At 33.4% G+C, this 26,400-nt stretch overlaps 1 protein-coding gene across 1 annotated transcript in view; it reads right to left on the reverse strand.

Moving 5' to 3' along the window:
* THEMIS (thymocyte selection associated) overlaps window positions 1–24,795 on the reverse strand; it is a 211,352-nt gene extending 186,557 nt beyond the window's left edge. The window contains exon 1 of the mRNA XM_063665703.1: window positions 24,579–24,795. Coding sequence (XP_063521773.1) covers window positions 24,579–24,669 — 91 coding nt within the window. The 5' untranslated portion in view covers window positions 24,670–24,795. The remainder of the gene's footprint in view (window positions 1–24,578) is intronic.
* Window positions 24,796–26,400: the final 1,605 nt, after the last annotated feature.

Below are 26,400 nucleotides of genomic sequence, written 5' to 3' on the forward strand. Positions count from 1 at the left end.
GAAATGCAGGCAATATAGCATTATTATTGTAAGAAATTTTTCCTGAGTTGTCACAGAGTGGCAAGAGACACTAGAGGCAATGAGATGTGTTACAGAGTGAACCAGGCAAGCACAAGAGTCTAAATAAGATGACAGCTGCAAATATCAAAATGATCCACCACCAGACACTGGCACTGGTGAATTTCAAGTGAAAAAAATAAGATCAAACTGACTTCCAGATTGAGGTGCTGGGGTTTTAGGAGAATGATAGGGCACTAAGATTCATTGATGCAGAAAAATAGGGAAGGAAGCAAAGAGTTCAGTTCTTGATATATTGTTTCTTATATCAAATGGTCATCCTGAAACAGAGATGGTCCTGTCTAATTCCTTTTCAACAATTGTTTGCATACAGACTGCCTTAGAATGGGGAAAGTTTTAAAATACAGATTCTTGGGTTATCTTCCAAAATTCTCAACCAGATTCTCCATGGTGAAACCCGCAAATATGCAGTATTTTAAAGTTCATTAGTAAATTGCAAAGTTTGGTTAGGTTTGCAAATATTGTAGCATATTAAGCAGGTAAAGGAAAGTCAGGAGACAACATAAATCAACTTGGAATAGCATATGGATTTAGGAGTTAGTTAAAGCTATAGTGTGAAAACTAAACTAAACGAAAGCAATTAAATATGGCTAGATCTGCCTCCACTCAGAGTGACAATAGAGCATCTTGGACATATGTGGAAATAAATGTTTAAGATTATTATAATACCCTTATAATTTACTTAAAATACTTCAGCTAGATAATGAAATACATCCAGCCATATCTCAGAGATATTGCAGATTTGGTTCTAGACCACTGCAATAAATGAATATTACAATAAGGCAAATCACACAAATTTTTTGATTTCTCAGTGCATATAAAAATTATATTTACAGTATACTGTAGTCTATTAAGTATCCAATAGAATTATGTCTAAAAAATAATGTATATACCTTAATTTAAAAACAATGTGTTGCTAAAAACTGCTAACAATCCTCTGAGTCTTCAGAGTCATAATTGTTTTGCTGATAGAGGGTCTTGCCTTGATGTTGACGGCATTGATCTGAATTAGGATTTGGCTGAGAGAATGTTGTGGCTGATGTGATCTTCTATTCGCACCACTAAAACTTTCTTCATATCAGCAATAAGGCTGTTTTTCTTTCTTATCGTTCATGTATTCACTGGAGTAGTACATTTAATTTCCTTCAAGAACTTTTCCTTTACAATAACAGCTTGACTAACTGCTTGGCACAAGAAGCCTAGCCTTCAGCCTATACTGGCTGTTGACGTTCCTTCCACACTAAGCTTAATCATTTCTAGCTTTTGATTGAAAGTGAGAGCCTATGACTCTTCCTTTCACTTGAATATTTAAGAAGCCAGCGTAGGGTTATTAATTTGCCTAATTTCGATATTGTTGTGTCTCAGGGAATAGGCAGACACAAGGAGAGGAAGAGATGGGGAAGAAATGGCTGGTCAAGGGAGCAGTTGGACACACAACATTTATTAAATTCTCCATCTTATATGCTCACGGTTTGTGATGCCCCAAAACAATAACAATAGTAGCATCAAAGATCATTGATTGCAGATGATTACAACAAACATAGTAATGAAAAAGTTTGAAATACTGCAAGAATTACCAAAATGTGACACAGAGACACAAAGGGAGAACACATTGTTGGAAAATGGTGCCAATAGGATTGCTCGATACAGATGTGCCACAATCCTTCAATTTGTTAAAAAAAAAAAAAGGAAAAGCAATATTTATTTGTGAAGCACACAAAAAAATGAAGTATACCTGTATGTATCTGTTCAAGAGTTTTAACCACAGGGAAAGGATCAGGAAAATGCTGGTTCACATTTGAGATATACTAATCAGAAATAAAACCCAGGGTGGCTACACAACATGCAAAGACTAATCAGAGGTCCACGCTCATAAAACAACTACCAGAGATATCACATGCTTTTGTTTCCTATTAATACAGGCTTTGTTAATTAGAATCATGGTTTTTAGTAAGGCTGCTTCATGGGTGAAATCAGTGGTGTTCAAAATGTGTTCATTAGTTGCAAATATAACATAGGCATTCCTGTTCTTGCAAAGTGGTGTAAGAATCTTGTGAACCCAACATGGGCCCTATGCTCTACAGTTCCAGCTCAGCAGCTGATTCAAAACAGTTTTGTTACCTGATTCTAACTAGAAGGGTAGCTGAATCCTGCTGCTGAAACACAGTTGCAGAAGTCTCTAATGAACTTTCCAGGCAAGGTACTGTCAGAGAGCTTCAAAAGACAGCTGGGACCACATCAAGCTGACGCGTGGCCATATAGCTGTTATTATGTCTATTTGCAAAAAAAAAATGCTTTTTATATTTGGCAAAATTTGATGTTAGACTTTTTTTTGGTTGTACTAGGCCTTCAGGTTTATGAGGTAAGAGACTGATAGCTATCATCTACTTTCAAGAACTGAAGGCTAACAGTATCGACCAAAAATAACTAAATTAGGCTGAATGACAAAATGGATTCTGGTCAGTTGGGACCAAAAGTCATTTTCTCCAGAAAGGTTGGCATGAATTTTTTTCTAGTGACTCTTAATAAATAAGATGAGATTAATACTCCTCAATAAATTACTTTAATAAATAGAAATTTCTGGATATTACTGAGCAGCGAGCCTGTGGTTCCCTTTCTAAAAACATGATGCTTTCTTGAATAATTCTGCTTTGTCTTTCAAAGGGATCTGAATTAGAAAAGCAACTAGCATGAAGCCCAGCAGTAAAAATAAAATGCTATAGGTCACTTGTCAGATGAATAGCATCTATCAGTAGTTAATTTCCACTGTCAGGTTTTTAATGAATTCCTTATTATTCCTAGTAAGAAGAGAAAATTCTTAACAGCAGAAATTAAAAATTGTATTCTTGTTTATATCTTTGTGGATTAAAATACTAATTTAAATGGTAAAGCCTCTGTTAAAATAAGAAGTAATTTGCTAGATGTCAATTTAGGAAAAAAAGCTTCTTCAAAAGAATGCTATTTCTAATGCACAGAGGAAAATGTTCTCTGAGGTATATTACATGAAAATTTAGGTGCTCTAATTATTGTTGACAGAAACAATATCAATCCAGGAATGATCCTGTAACCTGTTGAGCATACGTTAACAAACAGCATGTCTTAAAATGCCTTTGTAACTCTTATGTCTAACTCTACAAGAGGCTTGGACTTTTTTGAGAGTTAGGGCCATGATGATTGTGTGATCTTTATTGCTCCAAATTCAGCGTCCTGACAGGTATTAGGTAGCCACTCAAAGAGTGTCAACTGGATAAATGAATATTCTTGGACATTCATTTACTCATTATCTGTTTCCTTATATTTAAGTATCATGAAGAAAGATAATTGTTGATCCTGTTAATATGAAAAGAAAGTTTTATTCTTCTCTTTATTGATAATGGCTGGATGAAATAATTTTCTAAAAATGTGTGTAAATGCCTCTGTAAAATGAGATTAGTTTCAGTGATCTAGAATGCTGTGTCACTCTGAAAAAAAAAAAGAGCAGATTTACTAGAAATGTAAAATATTGCTTTTTTAAAAAATGAGCTAATTATTTGCGGGCAGGGTGTAGAAAAAGAAAGAAAAAGAGAACGAGGACTTAGTGCAGTTGGGGACGAAGAATGGAGAAGCTGCTTCTGGCCTTCCGTGAGCTGGAGCTGCTGGACTGGATCCTAACCCGAGGTTTCACCGAGCTGGTCTTCAACTACTTACAACCCGGCCTGCCTAGGCCACTTCCACAGTTTGGTATTTTCCCTACCAGCTCGGGGAAATGCCCCCCCACCTCGGGCACCTGATTTCCTCCCAGCTGTGAAGCCCACCCTGCCCAGACTCCTCCACCGGGTGTAGCCCAGTGACGCGGGTTACAGCCACCCCATTTTCCTCAATTTTTAAGGCATGCAATGCGTATACAGTTGATCTGCCATTTTTTAGGTGCCATCTCCATTATTATCCTCTAATTATATTATGTGTCTTTTCTTTGAATGAAAAATTTGATGGCTGGGGGTTTTATTTTATATGTTCCCCTTTTCCATGCATCATGTTTCACCACAGCATACAACAGGTGCTCAAAGTAAATTTGCGTCAAAGAGTACATTAAAATTATCCAATCTCATTTGTCTAAAGTAAAAAGGAGGATGGAAGGGAGGGAGAAATGGAGGGCAAGCCTGTATCTCATCTAAGATTAGTTCAAATTACCATTATTTCAAAACTCCATAAACTCTTTGAGCAAGCCAAATAGTTGCTGATCTTTATTTAATTACTGGAATAAATACATATGCTGTGTTTAGATAGATGGGTTAGGACAACTGTTAGTAATTTTAAAAATCAGGGTGGTTTCTGCTAATGAACGGTTATTTCTGAACTCACATGATTTGATTTCAGGAGTCCTGAGGAAAAAAAAAACTTTTTTGAATATGTTTTAAGCTTTTCCTGATGCCAAAAGACAAGTTAAAAAAAAAAAAAGCACTTTGGTCTGTGGTTAGAAGGTTAGAATTCACACATTGTTTATGGGGCAGGTGTTCTTTCCTTAACTGACATGAATGCTGAATCACTAAAACCAACCCTTCTAATGTAGACAAACAACCTCTTGAGTCCTATCTATTTTTTGTAAGAACCAGAAAATCAGACAGCTAATCTGTTTATGTAGAGTAGTTGAAAATTGCCTCCCAAAAAAACTTGTCCTAATAAGTTATTTTTTAAAATAACAACAAAAAAGTATTTTTAAGTAATGACTGACCATTTCCATGTAAAATGTTTTATTTCCTGTGAAAAAGTATTTCATTTAAAGACATTTCATTTCACAACTTTTGTTAAAATCTTGGTTTTAAAAGATGCGATGATTCCAAGTATTTATTGAGTGCGAAACAGATGTTCCAACTAAAATGTAAAGTTTTTAAATTCAAGAGCTTGAATATTGCATCAAAGCAGACATTTCTAAAATCCAAGTTTTATCATCTGTTTTTGCACACTAACTTGAAGTCACTTTCTTTCCCATCTCAACACTTATTCACTAGTCATTTAGCAGTGCCTAACAAAATCTACCGGTATCATAATATACAAAACCATAAAACTACTAATCTTAAAGCAAGTCTTGCTTTTTATTTTTCTTTAGTGAATGTTTTATGTTAAATAATTGATCAATAATTTGTACTTGTTAAAAATGAATTTAGCCAATTAATATCTTTATCCAAAATTTTCATCTCACAGAATTTGAAAATCTGGCAGATAATAAAAGATAAACTTTACTTAATCTCTTGCTCATTATTTGTTTATACTTACAAAATGAAGGAAGCACATATATAATCTATATTTATAGGATTATAGGAAAAAACATTTGCTAGTACTCCATTGTGTAACTTTGTATTGCATGGTCAAAATTGGTACTTAACAACAAAGAACTTAGGTATCTTTAAGTATGAACACTCTATTATAAATGTAAATCATATACTCCATTGTACAAAAATGTCCACATTTTGGCACATCTTCACTTAAGTAAATAACACAAAAAGTATTCTGGCAGTTATTTTCCTCTACAGCTTTTGAAAATAATACAACTGGAATTGCTTTTATCTAAGTTTATTTGCTTGTTTTTAATGCACCTGTTTTAGGGCTTTTTTCTACAATAAGGCCTGCTTAAGCTTAAGCTAAATTTTAGGGAGAAATGTGTTCCATTCAAGCACATACACAAAAATTCAGCAAACTTTTAAACTTCAAATTTACATTCTTAAGCTTCACATTTTTATTTTTATTTTAAAAAATATAATGGCTACACTAAAAGGTTAACTTTTTATTGACTTCTACTATATATTGCTTGAAGGAATTCCAGTAGACAAGTTATATAGTAGCTGAAGTGTTGTTTTATACAGCAAAAAAAAAAAAATGGTCTCAAAGTTTTTAAAGAAAAAAATCTCTTCAGACAAGATTATCTCTTTAAGCATGTAGCTAAAATTACTACATTTGCATGTAACTGAAATTGAACATTTAAGGTTTCCAAATTCTATTCTGACAGTCATTTTAGTGTCCAACCATACAAAATTGACACAAATAGAGCAAATTTAAACTTATTTAAGTGTTATAAGTTTCAGGATATAATAAATTTTACATACTTCACAAGCTTAGATATGAAAAGTTTACAGTTTCCAACATGTGTGAGTTTAGGTTGTCCTGCCTATCTACATGTAAACATGTAAAAAAATTCTACTTTAGAAACGTAATGTTTGTCTTCAATGAATCTTTACAAATACAAGCTCATGTAGAAAAATACTGGTGCTCTCCTTTCATTTAGTTGAAATTATTTTTTTTAAATGTGATAGGCCATATTTCATTAGACTTTAATTTCATTCCACTTGAGTCTATATGAAACAATATCAATGTTGTAAATTTTAGGAACTTGAAAAAAAGCTTTTGTTTTGTCTAAGTATTTAAAACCTGTGAAATATGAATACATGCTAGTAGAATACAATACTGTGATTTTCAAATTTGCCCTGATTTTACTACCACATCACTGCTTGGTTTAATTGAGCCCGAAAAAGTTAAATTCATTTAGCCATAAAATAATTATATGGGCATTAAAGTAGGCATGATTTTTGCTGTATGAACTCTCAGATGCATCAGATCCATAAGAGTCATGTTCATATAATACATAATTCACTAAGCATCATTATTCAATATACTTATTCAATCAGTTGTAGAGTTAATTTTTCAATGTCATATTTATCAAATTGCAATTAGTAATAAGTTATTAAAAGACAAGACAAACGTAGTTACTACTAGTGATTTCTTATGTATGTTTACTTCAACAACTAAATTTGTGTAGCCAAATTGCAATCAATAAATTGTCATAAAATATCTTACAAGACATTGTTGGTTCTATGATGATAGCATTTCCTATAGGATTTCTCATTTAAACTCTTCAGTAGAGCAGAGCAATAATAAAGTTTACTGTAAGTTTTATCCCTATGGCAGAGGTAGGTGATACGACAAACAGGAGACCCTAAAAAAATGCAAATAATATTAATAATCTCAAAAGAGATCTTCAAGGGCTAAATATCTTTATAAATATAATAAATTAACTAATTTAAATAAAAGTAAATATATATGTCTACATGTATACATATGAACACTAAATTTACATGTAGTCGAATATACAAATTATTTAATTACATATGTTGCATTATATAGAGTCACATATTTATGTATAGACATACACATATAAAACATATATACAGACACTCCCATACTTGGTTTGACTTAGAAATTTTTTGACTTTATGATGATGTGAAAGTAGTACCTATTCAGTAGAAACCATACTTCAAGTACCCAATACAGCCATTCTGTTTTTCATTTTCAGTACAGTATCAATGTGTTACATGAGATATTCAACATTTTATTATAAAATAGGATTTGTGCTCAATTATTTTGCCCAACTGTAGGCCAATGTGAGGGTTCTGAGCACATTTAAGGTAGGCTAGGCTACGTTAAAATGTTTAGTAGGTTAGGTGTGTTAAATGCAGTTTTGATTTATGATATTTTCAGTTTACAGTTACAGGACATAACACCATCATAAATTGAGGAGCATCTGTGTTAAATATATATGTGCTTACACACCCAAATTTATATAAAAAAAGAACATGGCACACTGCCCAGTCCATAGTAAGCCTTCAATATATACAGCTTTAATAATCATTAATACCCTACTACAAATCGCCTGCTAAAACCAAACATTTATTCCTGACATTCTCTCAATCTGGTGCTCTATGCCATTTCTTTTCATCAACAAACTACCCTACTCTCTGCTGCCTCTCTTCCAACACGGAGACTGGCTGTTTGGTTTGTTTGTTTTGCTTTACAGGCTGCACTTTGTCCATACCTCCCATGTTGGTGTTCTTTGGGACCCAAGTATTTCTTCTGATGTGGCACATGGACAATAGGAAAATTCCTAAAACTGCAAGACTTCTTTCACTCATTTACAAATCCATAATGTCAGCCCTGACAACTCTACCATTCCTTTTGCTTTAGATGTGCATTTTCAGCTATCTAATGTTCATTTGCATGTGAATGTCCTATAAAGGCCTCAAACTCATTGAAATATAACTGAATTATGCACCCCCTCTTTTAGTTACTCTTTCACTTAATGTTTTTATCATCTACCCTACTACTAGTCTAGACTCTTCAACTCCCCCTCTTGCTCACTGCCTTTCATAAGCTGTCAAGTTCAGAATATTCTACCTAAAAGGAACATGGTTTCTGTCTCCACAGCTGCTATTAACCCCTTGCTGTTATCTCTTTCTCACACACTTCTAATAAACATCTGCTACAATGGATGTCTAATATACTCATCTGAGATGACTTTTTGCCTCTTACTGCCATAACAAAATACCATAGACTAGGTAGTTTAAATAATAGGAATTTATTTTCTCATAATTCTGTAGACCAGAAGTTCAGGATCAAGGTTCTGGTTGATTCGGTTTCTGGTGAGGCCTCTCTTCTTGGCATGCATACTGACGCCTTCTCTCTGTGCTCACCTGGCCTCACATGGCCTTTCCTCATTGCGTGTGTGTATGTGTGCACACAAGGATGTGTGCATGTTTACAGAGAGCTTTCTGTGTCTCTTCTTATAAGGACACTAATCCTATCAGATCAGGGCCTCACCTGTGTTACCTCCTTTAACCTAATCACTTCCTTAGAGGCCACATCTCCTAATGTAGTCACACTAGGGTTTCAACATATAAATTGGAGTGGGGGAGAATACATTCAGTCCATAACACATATAAAAATAATGTATTTATGTAGTTGCCTGTTGATTAGAAATTCAAAATCCTCATTATTATTCAAAAGCCATTTAAAATATGACCACAAATGACCTGATTTTCTACTATTCCCTGAGAAGTTTTTGAACCCCCTTTTGAGCTTTAAAACTTGCAAAACCTTCTAAACAATTTTCTCTCATTCTGAAAGTTTCTTAGTTACCAGGTTATCTTCTATTTGGGCTTTAAGTCCTAGCAAAATTATCACTACTTCTTGTTAAGCTTTCTCTGACCTTTCTGTGTGGTGAGTTATACTCTCCCCAGTGTTCTCAAACAGTTTATGACAGAGCATCTTTCACATTGTATTATAAATACTGATAAAAAATAAAAACAACTATCTACTTTTACTAGTCTTTGGAATTTTTAAGGGTAAAGATCATGCTTTATTCATTTTCTAGAAGCAACTAAAGAGGGAAAGAAGAAGAAAGAAAAGAAGGGAGATAGATAAACAATATTAGGAATAATTTCCATAATTTTAACATATTTTTTGCAGGAACAAGAAATAGTACGATATTTAATACATCCAAAATACAGTACTTAAAAATCTTAAGTCTGAAGAAGGGAATGACAACTTCTTGGCATTTACAGATTGTTACAAGAAACACTTTTGAGCATCATACTTTTGGGCTGAGTTAAACACAACTATGCTTTGACTTTTACAAATGTGTGTGTGGCTTCATCAACATTTTTCTTTTTGATAAACTAAAAATTAGTGGCTCATGCTCTCTAAATTCATAGTTAAGAAAAAAGTTCTACCACTAGATTAGGTGGTTTTGGCTGATTTACTTTGGTATCTACGGTTTCCTCATTGGACATTGCAATGTCCAAAATAGCCATATGTGGTTCTCCACCATTTTGTCTCTCATATCATTTCTGATCACTCTCCCTCTCCTTTCAGGCTCATTGGTTTCTCACTTTTCCTATAACATCCCAACACCTTCCTACCATAACGTTTTGCTAAAGAGGTTTCCCTCAACTTGAAACACCATTCACCCAGATATTTCTTTGGTTAACTCCCTCACTTCTCCCAAGTAGAGACAGCCTTTTCTACCTCAGTCATTCCCAGCATGCTTTGTAAATGGATTCATAGTTGGGTTTAGTTTCTCCATTAGTTGGATTTGCAGATCAAGAAAATTCAGGCTAACTCAAAATGGATTATAGACCCGAAGATAAGAGATAAAACTCTCCCAAAATAAAACCATGCAGCAAAGGGTTAATTCCATGGACTTGGAGTATTCAACCCTCATATATTCCAAAGAAAGAATTAGCTCTTGACAGTCCTTGGAGCATAAAAGTGTTTTTGTGTATCTGGAACATTGGGCCATACCAGAAAGTTTATGCTAACAACATGACTTCTGGTAAATTCCTGTTTTTGTTCACTTGGGGTCCTGGACCACACTGTAGAAGTCCGACCTTTGTAGGGGCTGGAGACTGAGTAGCTGAGGTCAGTCCCATGGGCACTCCATGTTTATGAGGCTTTCCACACAAAAAAACCTTGGACATGAAAGTATAGATGAACTTCTCTGGTTGAAACTACTTTGTATATGTTGTCACGCATCATTGTTAAGAGATTTAAGCACTGTCCATATGTCTCCACTGGGAGAGAATAACTGACAGCTCATGTTTGGTTTCTCCTGAACTCTGCCCTATACTGCTGTTTTCCTTTGCTGACTATATTTTCCCTGGAATAAATCATAACCATGATTATAATAGCTTATGTAGTTCGAGTTCTTCTAGAGAATTAGTGAGGGTCATCTTGGGGACCCCCAACAGAAAAACAGAGGAGAAAAGTTTTGTGCTCTCAGGTTAGGTAACATGATACCAAAAGCATGAGCCCTCCCCCACCCCACCCCAAAAAAATACATTGGATTTCATCAAAATGTAAAACTTTTTGCTTCAAAAGGCAACATAAACAAAATGAAACCACAAGCCACAAAGGAAAGAAAATATGTGCAAATTGTATATCTAATATATTTGCAAATCAAATATCCAGAATACAAAAAGAATTCTTATAACTCAATAAAAGGAAGACAATGCAATTAAAAATGGGTGAATGATTTGAGGAGACATGTGATCAAAGAAGACAAATAAACTGCTAATAAGCATAAGAAGAAGTGCTCAACATTAGTTGTCATTAAGGAAATGCAAATTAAAACTACAATGAGATACCACTGGCTATAAAAGGAGAAAATACTAAGTCTTAGTGTGGATGTTAAGGAAGTGGGATCCTTATACATTAATGGTAGAAATGTAAAATGACATATTATTCATAATACTTCCAATCATGAAACAATCTGAGTGTCCATCAACTGTTGTTAAACAAAATGTGGTATATCCATACAATAAAATACTATTTACCAATAAAAAGGAACAAAATACTGATGTATGCTACAATATAGATGAACCACAAACACACACTAAGTGAGAGAAGCCAGATAAAAAAGACTGCATATTATATGACTTACTTTATATGAAATGTCTATAGAAGGCAAATTTATAGACAGAAAGCAGATCAGTGGTTGCCTAGGGCTGGAAATGCCCATAGAGATTAATGGCAAAGAACCCAGGCTAATCCTTTAAGATGATGAAAATGGTCTTAAATTGATGATGATTATACAACTCTATCAATTTACTTAAAACCATTCAGTTGTATACTTATAGTGGTTGAATTTTATGGTATATAAATTATACCTTGATAAAACTGTAAGAAAAATCTAATAAGAGAGGACATAAAAACATGCTATACCTAACTTATACGTAAGAAAGAGCTAGGTGCTTCAGTACAGAGGAAAATGAAGACCAGAATATGGAAGACAGGGAATCCAGGGAAAGGGGAGTAGAAAAATTGCAAGAATAAAGAGGTAGCTGGGGTAAACCTCGTAGAGAAGGGAGTTAGTCAAGTTGATGTCCTGAAGAAGAGTTTTCCAGATGAAAAGTGTGAACAAAGCTTTAAGGCAGGAGAGTATCCCCAAATTTGAGGAACAGTGAAGTGGTTAGTATGGCTAGGAGGAGAAGCAGATTAATAAGCAATAAACTCAGATAAATAATGCAACGCGGAGACAATGTGGGGACTTATTACCCATATAAGGTTTTTATTTTGAGAAAAAATAGAGGGTTTTTAACAGAGGAGTGACATAATCTGACATCCATGATTCTAGATGCTATGTTGAGAATAGACTTTAGAAATGAAAGAAGGAAGAGCATTTAGGAGATTTTGATAATCTTAGCAGTAAATTATGATGGCTTGAACTAAGGGGATAAATGGAAGTTGTGGGAAATGATGAGGTTCCCTATAAAGCATGGGGAAAAGGAATTTGGACATCAATTTTCTTTTCTTGAAAGTTAATTCATATTTTTATAAAAATTACAAGAGAATACATCAAAATGTTAACCATATTTCTCTCTGTTTTGTGGCATTATGGGTAATTTTGCGTTTCTGCATTTATAAAATTACCAACCATGCACATGTGTTTTTATAAAGCAAAAAACAAATTAATATCCAGCTCTTCAAAAAAGATCATAATGCAAACCAATTTTGTTTTTTGCCGAATTTTTAAATCAACACCAAAATGGCTACATGTACAAAGTCCACAGGGGTAAATGGTAATGTTAGCAGTATGAAGAGTAGTTAAAGAAGCAACAGATGCTTCCTGAATAGAGTGATAAAATCACTTTCTTATGAACATGTGGTAGCATTATTACCCAAGTAACTTCCCTGACATTATATGACTCTCTTTAGAATATGCCTGGTTTTGAATTTTTTGAAGTTGATAATAACTTCAGTTCCAGTCATAATAAAAATAATTTATTGTATCAGTGAGAGAAGTGTAGCTTATATTAAGATAACAACCTCAAAATCTCAGAGATTAAACAATAAAGTATATTTCTTATTTCACTACATGTCCAGTACAGGTGGGTGAGGACATGTTCTCTGCTAATTATAGTCACTTAGCAACATAGGCTATTGAAGATTTCATTTTGACATAGTCTACCATGATGAAATATGTTTAATTATGAACTAGTTCTTAAAGCATCTGTACCAAATTATACATATTATTTTTGTTCTCAGTACATTCGCCAATACAAGTCATGTGATCATGTGACCACAAAAGGGTTGGGAAGTACAAGCATACCATGTATTCAAAAGAGGTGGAAAAGTGGAATAGATGAACACCATTTTTTTCCTCAAATTTGTTCTTTGGTTATAAACTGCTCACTTAAAGAACTGAGGAGGACAAGAGGCACAAGTCAATTTATCTATGGCATATGTCATACATAATTACCCAGAGCTTTAATCTGAGAGGGACTCAGAACAGAAATTGTGTTAGCTCTTTGCAGGGATCTCTAAATTGGGCCACATATTACAAAAAGTACTACAAGATATGAGGTTAAAGTGGAAAATATTAGAACTTCGTATTCATTTCCACATAAACCAAATAAGAAAACTAAACTATACTAATATTTAACAGAAAGAGTTACTATTAGTTAATTTCAAGGTTGCTAGTATTTAATATTAAAAATCCTAATTTATCTCTGCATCAGATAGTCATATGACATGTATGGTAAGTCACATACTAAGATAGATTGGGAATTTCAAAAAATGAGTTAAAGGAAATGTTTTAATTCATTCATTTACTTTCAATGTACTACAACATAATGCAGTTGAAGTTAAGTTGATTTAAGAATTATTATAATCTAATTTTATCTATACTCAACTCTCACAAAATAGACATAACGTCACAAGATGCCAACACAGACATTTGAGAATTAAAGATTGCAGGCCCTATCAAGAAGAAAATGATAGAGTGACACATTTTCTATTAGCACAATCTTGTCATTGTCTGCATACAACTGCTATCTAATGAAACTGCCAAAATCAGATTTGGAAGATTATTTCATAACATGAAATTTATGAAGATTATTTCACATATAGGGTGATAGCCACAAATATTAATGATAAACCTGCTGTATGAGTAGATTACATATAATGTATATTGGACCTTAATGAGGTATCTTCAATAGCTGTCATTCAAAACAAGTACTAAAATAAATTAATTAGAACCATTCGAATCACTGGGTCACATGATAATCAGCATTTTCCAAAACAGTATTCAGTAATAAAAATACGTAATATTTTCAATAATTTTTGGTAATATGACTTCTGCTAAAAATAGATTAATAGTTAATATGTTTTATTCTCATTCATATGTGGTAGCTAAAAATATTGATCTCGTGGAGGGAAGAGAGTAGAATGGTGGCTACCAGAGGCTAGAAAGGGTAGAGGGGAGAAGGGGGTGAAGTAAGGTTGGTTAATGGATACAGAAATACAGTTAGATAGAAGGAATAAAGCATAGTGTTCAATAGCACGGTAGGGTGACCATAGTGAATAATAACTTATTGTCTATTTCAAAATAACTGGAAGAAAAAATTTGGAATAGTCCCAAAACAAAGAAATGATCAATGTTTGAAGTGAACGGTATCCTAATTACTCTAACTTGATCACACTGTATGCATGAATCAAGATATTACATGTACCCCATAAATATGTACAATTATTATATGTTAATTTAAAAACTAGCTAGTTGTTACAATAGTTAATAGCTTTCGTGAGAAAAATAGTGTATATTATTAACAAAAATTAAAATTGTATATTATCAATTTTATCTTTCTTTTTTATAATTTTATTATTATGTATGCTTTGGAAGGAATATAAATATCAATAGAGAAATTCATGTATGGAAAGCGGCATCCTCTTTTTTTAAATTGATGAGGTTTTTGATCAAATAAAGTCTTGATCAATTAGGTAATGGATAGGGCATTCCAACCACAAGCATCCTCTGTGCCCAAGTTGGATTTTTAATTGCCTATCTTGAAAGATCCACTTGGCTGAGTAATAGATATTTATATTTAATATGTCCAAAACAGAACTTTTGTTTTTCTCACTAAAACCTCATCTTCCCCTGGCCTTCATGACTCTGTCAAATACACAAACATTTACCCAGTGGTTTAGGCCAAAATCTCGAATTCATCCTTTAGTCTTTTCATTTTCTCACCTCAATTTCAAATCCATTAGAAAGTGCTGACATTTCGGCCAGGCGCGATGGCTCACACCTGTAATCCCAGCAGTTTGGGAGGCCAAGGCAGATGGATCACCTGAGGTCAGGAGTTCAAGACCAGCCTGATCAATATGGTGAAACCCCATCCCTACTAAAAATGCAAAAAAATAATTAACCAGACCTGGTGGCGGGCACCTGTAGTCCCAGCTACTCGCGAGACTGAGACAGGAGAATCGCTTGAATCCGGGAGGTGGAGCTTGCAGTGAGCCGAGATTGCACCACTACACTCCAGTCTGGGTGACAGAAAGAGACTCCATCTCAAAAAAAAAAAAAAAGAAAAAGAAAGAGACAAAGAAAAAGAAAGTCCTGACATTTCTACCTCCAAAGCATCTCTTGAACTGTTCCTTTCTCTTCACACTAAATCAAGGCACCATCAACTCTCCTCTAGATTATTGCAGTCTCCTAATTTATCATTCCACTTTTGCCTCACTAATGCCTGTTCTCCCCAAAGTAGCCAGTGATCTTCCTCAAATGGCAATCAGGTCATGTCAGTCTGCTGCTCAAACTGGTCATTAGCGTCTCATAAAACCCAAACTCCTTGAAATGCTCTTGCCCACTCCTTAACCTCTTCTTTTATGATCTTCTCCCTGCTTTATACATGCTCAAGGTACAGGGATATGTTTTCTCTTCCTCAAACAGACAAAGCTCCTTTTGGTCCCCAGATGTCTGCACTGTCTGTTCACTCTGGAACACTCCAGAACCTAGATCTTTCCTTGGCTGATTCCTTCTCAATATTCAAGTCTCTGCCCCAAAATCATTTCTTCAGAGTGGCCTTCCCTGACCATATTATCTTACGGGTCCTACGGGTTTCCTAGCCCCACTCTGTACCACATTCAGTGTCACTCTGGCCTTCAAAGCCTACAAGGTCTGGGCCTGCCCAAGCCTCAGTCTTTCTCCCACCAGCCTTCCCTCAATTCCTTGCCTTCAGCACCACTGGGCTGCTCCCTGTTTCTTATCCAGACAAAACAAGCTCTTCAGTAGTTTGCACTTGTTCTGTCTTCAGCAGGGATGTTCTTCCAGATGTGGGCAAGGCTTATTTCCTCAGTTTATTCAGGTCCCTGCTCAAATTTCATCAGAGATAATCTGCCCTGGTCACCCTATCAAAAGATCACCTTTCACCTCACCTTGCTTTACTCTCCAGTCAGTGCTTCATGACACTTGTATATATTCTAAATCTAGGTTTGTCATTTGTCCCATTTACTAGAATATAAGCTCCAAGAGGGGAGGGCTTTACTTTTTTTCCCAACTGTAATTCTAGACCCTTTGACAATGCCTGATAATGCATTATTAGTATGTATGTAAGCTATTCCATTCTAGGCTTGCTTAGCGTTTTTCTATAAAACATGCTTCCATGAGCATTCTAATATAATCATTATTTTGCTTTTTGTAATTGTATTTTAAAATTAATTTCTAGTGATTGGATGTTTATAAACATTTTTCTCTGTAGATAAATATTACCCAGTCGCAACCTAAAAAGTCTGTAACTGTTTACACATTACCAAGTGTGCCTCGGCTCCTTTCCACACATTCATGCCTACAATAACTTTTGTGAATCTTTTAATACCTGTGACCTGAAAGAGAAATAATGATTTATTGTTTCATTAGCATTTTTGATAGTAGATTTGAATTTTTTAATATTAGTATTGTATGTGAACTGCCTTTTACATCTTTATATTCACTTTTGCTTATTATTATTTAGTAATTCCCTATACATTCAGGATATTTATAGTCTGTCTGCTATATATTATGTAAATACTCCCCTAGTGTAGAGTTAGTCTTTCTTCCACATTTATGTAGTTTGGGTTTTTTTTGGAATAAGGAAGCTTTTTATTTTATAAATTTAATTTTTTCACTTTGTAAAGTTTCAGTGTCACATTTTTATGTGGTTTCTTTAAATGGTTTCATTGTTAATGTTTTACTTTTTACTATTTTTCTTCATATTCAATTTATGTTGGTGTATGTAACAGCAGAAAAATTCAGATCAGTTTTGTTTTAATTTTTGAAATAATTGACCAGTTTCTTTACAATATACCAGCATTAAGGTAATAATAATAATAGTTATGATTTACTGAAAGATTAATCTCGGCCAGTCATTTTGCTAAATTCTTTATATGCCATAGCTCAATTAATCTTCACATCATACCTCAGGGTTATGATAAAACCTATTTTTTGTAACAGAGGACAAATGTTCAATGTTTTAAGTTGACCATGGAATCACCTCTCATTTATAACTTATCCAGGAGGCGGAGTCCTGAGTTTATAACCCACAACTCTGTGCTTCACATCAATAGTGCATAAACGCTTTACATCAATAGGGCTCCTAAAATAATAAATGCTTGAGCAACATGTTCTTGTGAAGAACATTCTCCCTATTATCACTGTGGTTGTCAACGGGGAGTATTCAATCCAATACCACAGAACCTCACATGATTTGACATCAGCCTTTTTCAAATTCCCTTAAACCTCCCATCCCCCAAAATTTGTCACAGAGTCATCATCACCACAGGACGGGTGGAACCTGGCTCCACTGACTGAACTGAGACAAAAGGCAGAAAGAGGACAAAGAATATGTTTCCTTCCACATAAAACAAAATATAGAACCCCAAAATATTGGAAACAAATGCTTAGAAAATGATATACCAAAAGAAAGCTGGAGTAGTAACATTGTCCAACAAAATAGAACCTAAAGAAAAAAAATCATCAAGGAAAAAGGATGATAATACAGTAAACAGATGTAACTCTCTAACATAGGCACATGGAACAACTGAACCTCAAAAAAATTTTGATGAAATAAAAGAAATGAAGAGTGAACCAGATAGATGTACAACAGATAAAGTAAATGAGAGATTAAGCATATGAAAAATAAGCAGTGAGAGAAATGATCTGAACAAAACAAATAAAAACTCAAGCTATTTGGCATATAAAGAGAGGTGTTATACCAAAAAACAAAGCATACTTTTTTTTTAGCACACAGGAAGCATTTCCAAAGTAGAGCATGTTTCATACCACAAAGTAAAGGAAACCACAATCAATTCCAAAGAAAGACTATCAATCTCCAACAAAATACAATGAAATTATTAATTAAAAGCAAAAGGATAGCAAACAAAATCTTATATGATCACTAAATAAACAAAATTAATAGCTATTGGATTTAAAAAGAAATACATTATAATTAGATCTGAGGAATAATGAAAATGCTACATGGCAAAAGTTACAGGAAACAGTCAAAAAATACTTAGAGAAAAATTATAGTTTTAAACACATTTATCAAGAAGCAAACAAAGTATTAAACATGGCTGCCAATTCAACATAGGAGGCTGGAAAAGGAGCAAGAGAGAAAACAGACAAACAAGAAAATAAACGAGACTGAATCAGAAAAAATAAAAGAAACAAAACATAGAGAATATTAACAAAACCAAATTCTAACTTCTTTCCAAAAAAAATCCATGTTTAGTAGGTCATCCAGGAGCACTCTAACAAATTTTTAAGAAGATTGTTAAACCTATTTTTAGAAAATTATCTCAGAAAAAAGAAATAGCAAAAATTATGTAACTCATTTTCGGAAGCTGATGTTATCTTAAATTTAAAATGAATAAGTCTATGGGCTCATTTTAATTATGATTAAATGTAAAAATCCTAAATATAATATCAAATTCCTACATTGTATTTCAAAAAGTATACACTTTTTGAAAATACATATATTTATATGAAAATATATATTTATATGAAAAAATATACATTTATATATAATACATATATTTATATGAAAGGATCCTCCAACATTTGAAAAATCTTCAAAGTTAACTCACATAAACACACTAAAGAAAGTAAATCACATTATTATCTTAATCAATGATGGAATATCATTGATTAAGCTCAATACCTATTTATTATGAAAACTCCTAGAAAGCAAAGAATAGTTGGGAACTTCCTTAGTTGAGTAAAGGTTAATCACCAAAATTTAGTACATAATATATTAACAAGGAACTTTAGATGATTTTCTTTATGACTAGGAATAAGACAAGGATTTCCACTATTGCTTGATATAATACTGAAGGCTCTAGCCTATAATAAAAAGGTAAGAAAAAACATTTGTAGTAAGAAAGAGACACAACTTGATGTTTCTGACATTAATATCTATTTAAGAAAACCAGTGAAATAAAAAATATAAACTATTAGAGTTAACAAGGGAATTTATAAATATTACTAATCATATTTAGCTGCATTTCGTCACTTCAGAGACAGCTAATGGGAAAACAGACAAAATATGATCTCAATATAGCAATATATATATATATACACACACACACGATATAAGTATGTGTGTGTGCATTCTAGGAACTAGCCTAGGATACATAAGAACTCTATAGAGACACTTTTTTAAACTGTGATAAATTATGTAGAAGATATTTTATTCTCTTGTTTAAATGAGAGAAAAACTATGCTCATGTATGAAAAGACTTTACTATTAAAAAATTGAAGTCATAATTTAAAACATTGCTATATTAGAAATCTCAGCTCAGGAGGCTTTCATTGAAAATTCTACTAAATATTTAAATAAGCGATAACACCAAAGTTACATAAAATCTTCAGGAAAATAACAAAAGACTCTAACCAAGAAGTTCCATAAGTTCAACTAACTTGATAATAAAGCCTGGCTAGGATATTACAAAAAAATAAAAACTAAAAGCCAATATCATTCCCTAAAAGAGATACAAACATTCTAACAACAACAACAAAAAATAGTAAGCCAAATTCAGTGAAATGTGACCCCATTGGTTGTGTTCCACAATTAAAAGCATGTTTAACACTTTTTTAATGTAAAAAAACCTATGTAATTATCATAAAAGTTACAAAAAGAATATTTGATAAATGTCAAATGTATATTCAAGTTTTTAAAACCTGTTAGAAAACTAGAACTAATTTAACCTAAAACAAACATAATGAATGGTGAATTACTGAAAATTGCTCTCAGTGGTCATGAATGAAATACAGAGATCTTTTTTTATCATTACCTCTATTCAGTGTTATAGTAGAAGCAAAATCCATCAATATTCACAGACGATGCAAATGTATACATAACATATCCAAAATGTTAAAGATATATTCTTAAAATTCAATAAGTACAACAAAGAGAAAATGATTTTAAAGATACCATTTAAAATGGCATGAAAAAATCAAATAACTAAGAATAAATCAGAAAAAATACAAGATCTGTACAAAAAATTATAAAATGTTATTGACAGAAATGAAACAGACTTAAATAACTAGAGAGCTATACCAGATTAGTGGGTCAGAAGACTTAATTTAAAATGATGCCAATTTTCTCCAAACCAAAGCACAGCTAATCAAAATTCCAGGAGGACTTTTGAGGAAGTTGATAAGTTAATTCTAAAATGTATGTGAAAATTCAAAGTGCTAAACTTAAAGAGGAATAATAAATTGAGAGAACTTGTTCTAAAGTAGTAGTTATCAAATTTGGCTGTGTGTTATAATCATCAGGAAGATTTTCCAAAACCTGATGGTGATGCCTTACCTTTTACATAATTAAATCTTTACCTCTTGAGGAGAAACCTAGGCATTTATATTTTAAAATCAATCCAGGTATTTTTAATTCACAACCAAGTTTGAGAACAATGGCTCTGTAGCATATTATTATATATAATCTAATAGAAAGTACATATTAGATATTGCATATCCACATTATTTAAGACAGGAAAAACTGATTTAAGGATAGCAAGTAGATGAATAGAACAGCATAAAATGGAAAAGACCCAGGCATGTATGGACACTATTTCTGAGTAAGGTTAACAGAGTAAGATGATAGAGAAAAGGCAGCTTTTCAATAAATGTCACTGCACCAATTGACTCTATAGAAGAGAAAAATAAATATTGCTCTCAACTTCAAACCATATACAAAAACATAAACCCAGGTAGACTACAGATCTAAAGGTGAAGGTAAACAATAGGATTTCTAGAAGATAACAGATATTTTCATGAACTTAGGGTAAAGAAAAAAATTGTTGACAACACAGAAAAAGGAAAATACAAACTGACTACACTAACACGAAAGTGGAAAACTTTCGTGCATTAAAAGACACAATTTTGAAAATAAAATATGAAGCTATAGACTAAGAAAGTAATTTGCAACACAGAAAACTGACAAAGAGTAAATATCCCAAATATATATATACACATAAACTCCATCAAATCAATAACAAAAATGTATAAAATTCAACAGAAAAATGAGCAAGAAATATAAACCACCTCTGCAAAGAAGAGTATTTCCCAAAATCCAAGAAATAAATGAAAAGGTGCTCAATCTTAGTCATCAGGGAGATGAAAACTAAAACCATGAGCTACCACTATACTCTTGCCAGAGTGACTAAAATTAAGAAGACTGATAATATCGTGTTACTAAGCATATGAGTTAATTGGAACACAAATATACTGCTTGTAGGAAAGTAAATTGGATTACTTAAGAAACTTGTTTTTCATTACTTTCCAAGGGTGAATGTACATATACAATATGACATAGCAATCCCACTTACTTTTATGCCCTACATAATGCATATAGGTGTAGGCACACATGTATGAGAATTTTCATGACAAAATTACTGGAAACTCCAAGCCAGAAATAATCCAAATGCCTATTGGCAGTAGAATTAATATATAAATTGTAGTATATTCATCCAATGGAATAACATACACTGAAAATGAATGAACTATATAAAACAGCATGGATTAGTTTCACAAATATAATGTTAAACAGATATACCAACCAGAAAAGAATACATACTGTAATTTTCCAATTATGTAAGGGTCATAAATGGACAAAAGTCATGATAGTGGTTACACTTGAGGGAGATAGTATATAACGACTGAGAAAGAGCACAGGAGAGGGCTTCTGGAATACTTGGAATTTTCTATATCTGGACCAGGGTGGCAGTTACATGAATGTGTTTACATTGTGAAAATGATCAAGGTATTTAGTTTTTTTCCCTCTTAATTGAAGTAAACCATAGTAGTAAAATAATAAGGTATGAAGAAGATGGTCTGGGCACATAGAGGGACCTAATATAGAATGTCAATTCTTTCCAACTTAATCTACCAAATCAATAAATCCAATAAAAATCCCAGTTAGATTTCTTATAGAATCAATTGATTTAATAAAAACTCACTTAAAAAGTTATGAGATATTATCTCACTTCAGTTAAAATAGCTTTTATCAAAAAGATAAAAAATAATGGATGTTGGAGAGGAGGTGGAGAAAAGGGAACGTTTATACTCGATGATAGGAATGTAAATCAGTACAGTCACTATGAGAAACAGTGTGAAGTTTTCACACACACACACACACACACACAAATATAACTACTTACAACCTAGTAATCCCACTGCTGGATATATATTCAAAAGAAAAGATATCAGTATATTAGCGATACCTGCATTCACATGTTTTTACAATAGCCAAAATATGAAATCAACTTAAATGTCCATCAACAGATGAATAGACAAATAAAATGTGGAGTATTATTCAGCCATAAAAAAGAATGAAATCTTGTCTTTTGCAACAACATGGATAGAACTGAAGGACATTAGGTTAAGTGAAATAAGCCAGGCACAGAAAGACAAATATCACATGTTCTCATTAATTTGTGGGAGCTAAAAAAAAATTGATATCATGGAGATAGAGAGTAGAATGATGGCTACCAGGTGCTGGGAAGGGTAGTGGGAGGGGGATAGAGAGGGGTTGGTTGATTAATGGGTACAAAAATACAGTTAAAAGGAATAAGATCTAGTGTTTGGTAGTACAATAGGGTGACTATAGCTAAAAATAATTTACTGTATATTTCAAAATAACTAGAATAGTGGAATTGGAATGTTCTTAACATGAAAAAATGGTAAAAGTTTGAGGTGGTGAATAATATCCCCATTACTCTGACTTGATCATTACACACTGTATCAAAATATCACATGTATCCCATAAATATGTATATATATTATGTATCTATAAAAACATTTTTAACGTCTATGAATATCTAAGCCAATTTAGGAAAAAAGGATTGAAAACAAGGGATTGGTCTATACATCATTTCTATATTAACACGCATTCCAAGGCCATAGTTACAAAAATAGTGTGTTTGGGGGCAATTAAGAAAAAAATAAACTAATGGAATAGAAGAGATATTTTAGAGACAGACTGATACAGAGGTGAACATATAATATGATTTAAAGGAGGCAACAAAAATCAATGGCGGAAAGATTGTCAGCTTAGCAAATGGTACCTGGAAATCAGGTGAACTGTACAGAGAAAACTAAAACTGGATCCCTGTACAATTCATAACATTGTCCTCCAAACAGACTAAAAACTAAATGCAAAATATGAAACTGTAAAGTTGATAAAAACAACATAGGAAAATATCTTTTTAAAGTAGACATAAAGAAAGACTTTTTACATAAAGCCTAAAAAACACAAACCATGAGACAAAAAATGATTTGGGGTTGGCTTAAAAATAGAGACATTGATAATATGATTATACACGGCAAAACATAGTCTGATTCCAAAAATCAACTTAGAAATTAGTTAAATAAAACTGTACACTAAGCTGATAACAGCCCATATCAATTCATCACCTGCAAGTATGTGTGTGTATGTATATACATATATATATATATATATATATATATATAAACTGGAGCTGACGTGTTAATCTTTCTTTTACTTTGCAACATAATATGTAATACATTATTTTGTCTGTGAACAAGAAAGGCCTGCCTATCAACAGTTAAGTTATTTTCCTGGTAGTTTTGTCTTGAGCTGATTCTACAACTGCTTCAATTCTACCGCTCTTGAGGCCAGAAATACACCTACAAAATTATTCATTGTATTCTATGTATTCAAACTAACCACGTAAAGATTCTAGGTTGTATACTGGAGGTTTTAATGTTCTTTTACCTGAATTAACATAGTGAGTTACACCGAAACTCACTATCTTATTATTCAATAAGTTTAATTGAACTCTGAGTTTTCAAAATCAATTTTTTAAAAATTATCTTGTAGCAATAATTTCTATACCTTCAAATTAAAATTTTCATTATTTAAGGAATTTGGAGTTAGACTACTACAGAGTGAGAAAAACTTTGGTATAAGCAACATTTAGAAGCTAAAAGTTTGGGAAATATTTGGAAATACTTCTTTCTAAACACTGTGCCTTTGATAGTTGCTTTTGTTTTAGCAAGCTAAATTTTATTTTTTATATTGTAGAAACATAAATATTGATAACTAAATTTATTATTCTTGATTACAACCAATTTCAAAGCAAAGGCAGAAATAGTTCACCATTCAAGGCCTACAGAAAACTCAAGAAGCTTCACTCAATTCCTTATTTCTGTCTGTCCCCGAGTCCTGTCTAGTTTCTCCCCTTTCCAACACCATTGGCTTTTGACCATTCATTGGTCAGTTCATTACTTTCTCTCTTTTGTGATCACCTTTCCTTTACCAGAACTCACATATTCACTGTTAAAATTCTCCCGTCTAATTTTCAAAAGTGTATACTTTACAAGGATGTTCTAGCCAGTAAAGGTATTGGAGAGTGCTTACCTTCAAAATAGATGCCTGCCTGGATTTCTAGAACCCTGGGTAGGGTCCTGAGGTCAAGGGAGTGGATGAATTCTTCCAGTGATAATGCCATTGCTATGCCTTGGGTAGTTTGTAGACCTGGTGCTCACAGAAACTTGTGGCTTCTGGGTGACACTTGTCTGCAATTGCAGCCCTTGCTCACCATTTCTTCCTCAGGCAGGCAGGAATGTCACACTACAGCCAGAGTGGGGTGGAGTAGCTCTATGTGGGGAGGACAGTGAAGAGGGAGGAAGGAAGCAGGAGACAAAAATGTTATAGCTCTTTTTGTTCACATTGTGGCTTCATTTCCTTCTGACATTGAAGTTGAACAGGATGGGGGTGGGGTGAACAGACACTGCCCAAAAAATGAGACGTGTTAAGTAGCGCATTCTGTCCTTTGTTAATCCAGGTGCGCATCTACTATGGTAGCAAAACTGAGGTCAGAGTTGCTTGTGGCTTGCCCACCAACAAAGAACAGGAACATAGGACTAAAGTCTAATCTTAACAATGGCACCGTGTGAATTCATTATCTCTCTAGTTCATTTCTAAAGCTTGGCTTTGTGCCTTATTTGCATACTGTCAGTGCCTTTACATTAAAATTGGTAATAAAAGTGCTTTGTGTCAGCTCTTTTTAGAATTCTGATACTATACTCTGAAGAGAGTATCGAAACCACTTTTTATTCTTCCACATTAAAAATTTTGCTGAATCTTAAAGGAGGGTAGGGTAGGGATAGAATATGCAAAATGATACAATAAATTAACAAAGTACATTAAAATGAGTTTTCTAATCTCTACACTATAGTAGAAAGTATTAAAATTACTTGTCAGGAAACCTGGGTTTTCTGGGTTTAGTTCTGCTTTTGATTTACAGGCTAACGTCAGCCTTGTCTTCTCTGATTTTCATTTGTTTTATTTACTAAATGGAGATGAAGTAGAAGAGTCCAATAAATTTTATAATTTCTTCCGAGTTCACAATTCCACAATTCTGATCTTGTTGTTGAAATTTAGGAGGGGAAATGATCATTGTCAAAGGAAGCAGGAGAAACCTCATGAACATTGATCTCTTCAAAATCCTGCCCCTCTCTGTTTTTTCATGTAACTGAAACAATATTTAAAATATATACAATTAAAGTGGTAGTTCCTAAGTCTCTTTAAGGTAAAGTAAAAGAATATTGGTTGAGGCTGGGTACGGTGGCTCATACCTGTAGTCCCAGCACTTTAGGAGGCTGAGGTAGGAGAATTGCTTGAGCCCAAGAGTTCAAAACCAGCCTGGGCAACACAGTGAGACTTTGTCTCTACAAAAAAATTTAAAAATTAGCCAGGCATGGTGGCACATGCCTGTAGTCCCAGCTGTGAGGAGGCTGAGGAAGGAGGATCACTTGAACCCAGGAGTTTGAGGCTACAGTGAGTTGTGAACATGCCACTGCATTCCAGGCTGAATGACAGAGCAAGACCCTGTCTCAAAAAAAAAAAAAAAAAAAGAATATTGGTTGGTATGTATACACTTGAAAGATGACAGGAATCTACACGTTTTCTTTAGTAACCAAACTCCACGTGCTTATCTATTAATTGTTTTGGCCTTAGGCTGCAGAGAGCATAGCCAGATACAGAGGGTCAGGGGACATCTCAGTTCTACCATGGCCATCATGTAAATGACCTAGAAAGATAAATACTGCCTAGTTTTGATATGGAGCTTATAAAACTGTTTCAACTCTTTGTAATCCTATTTGACATTTTCAATAATCAGTCCAGCTTCATTTCTTTCTTTATAAAAGTAGAATTTACGATTGACCACATCAACAGG

The sequence above is a fragment of the Pongo pygmaeus genome, chromosome 5 (genome assembly GCF_028885625.2).
Source record: "Pongo pygmaeus isolate AG05252 chromosome 5, NHGRI_mPonPyg2-v2.0_pri, whole genome shotgun sequence".
Classification (NCBI taxonomy): Eukaryota; Metazoa; Chordata; class Mammalia; order Primates; family Hominidae; genus Pongo; species Pongo pygmaeus.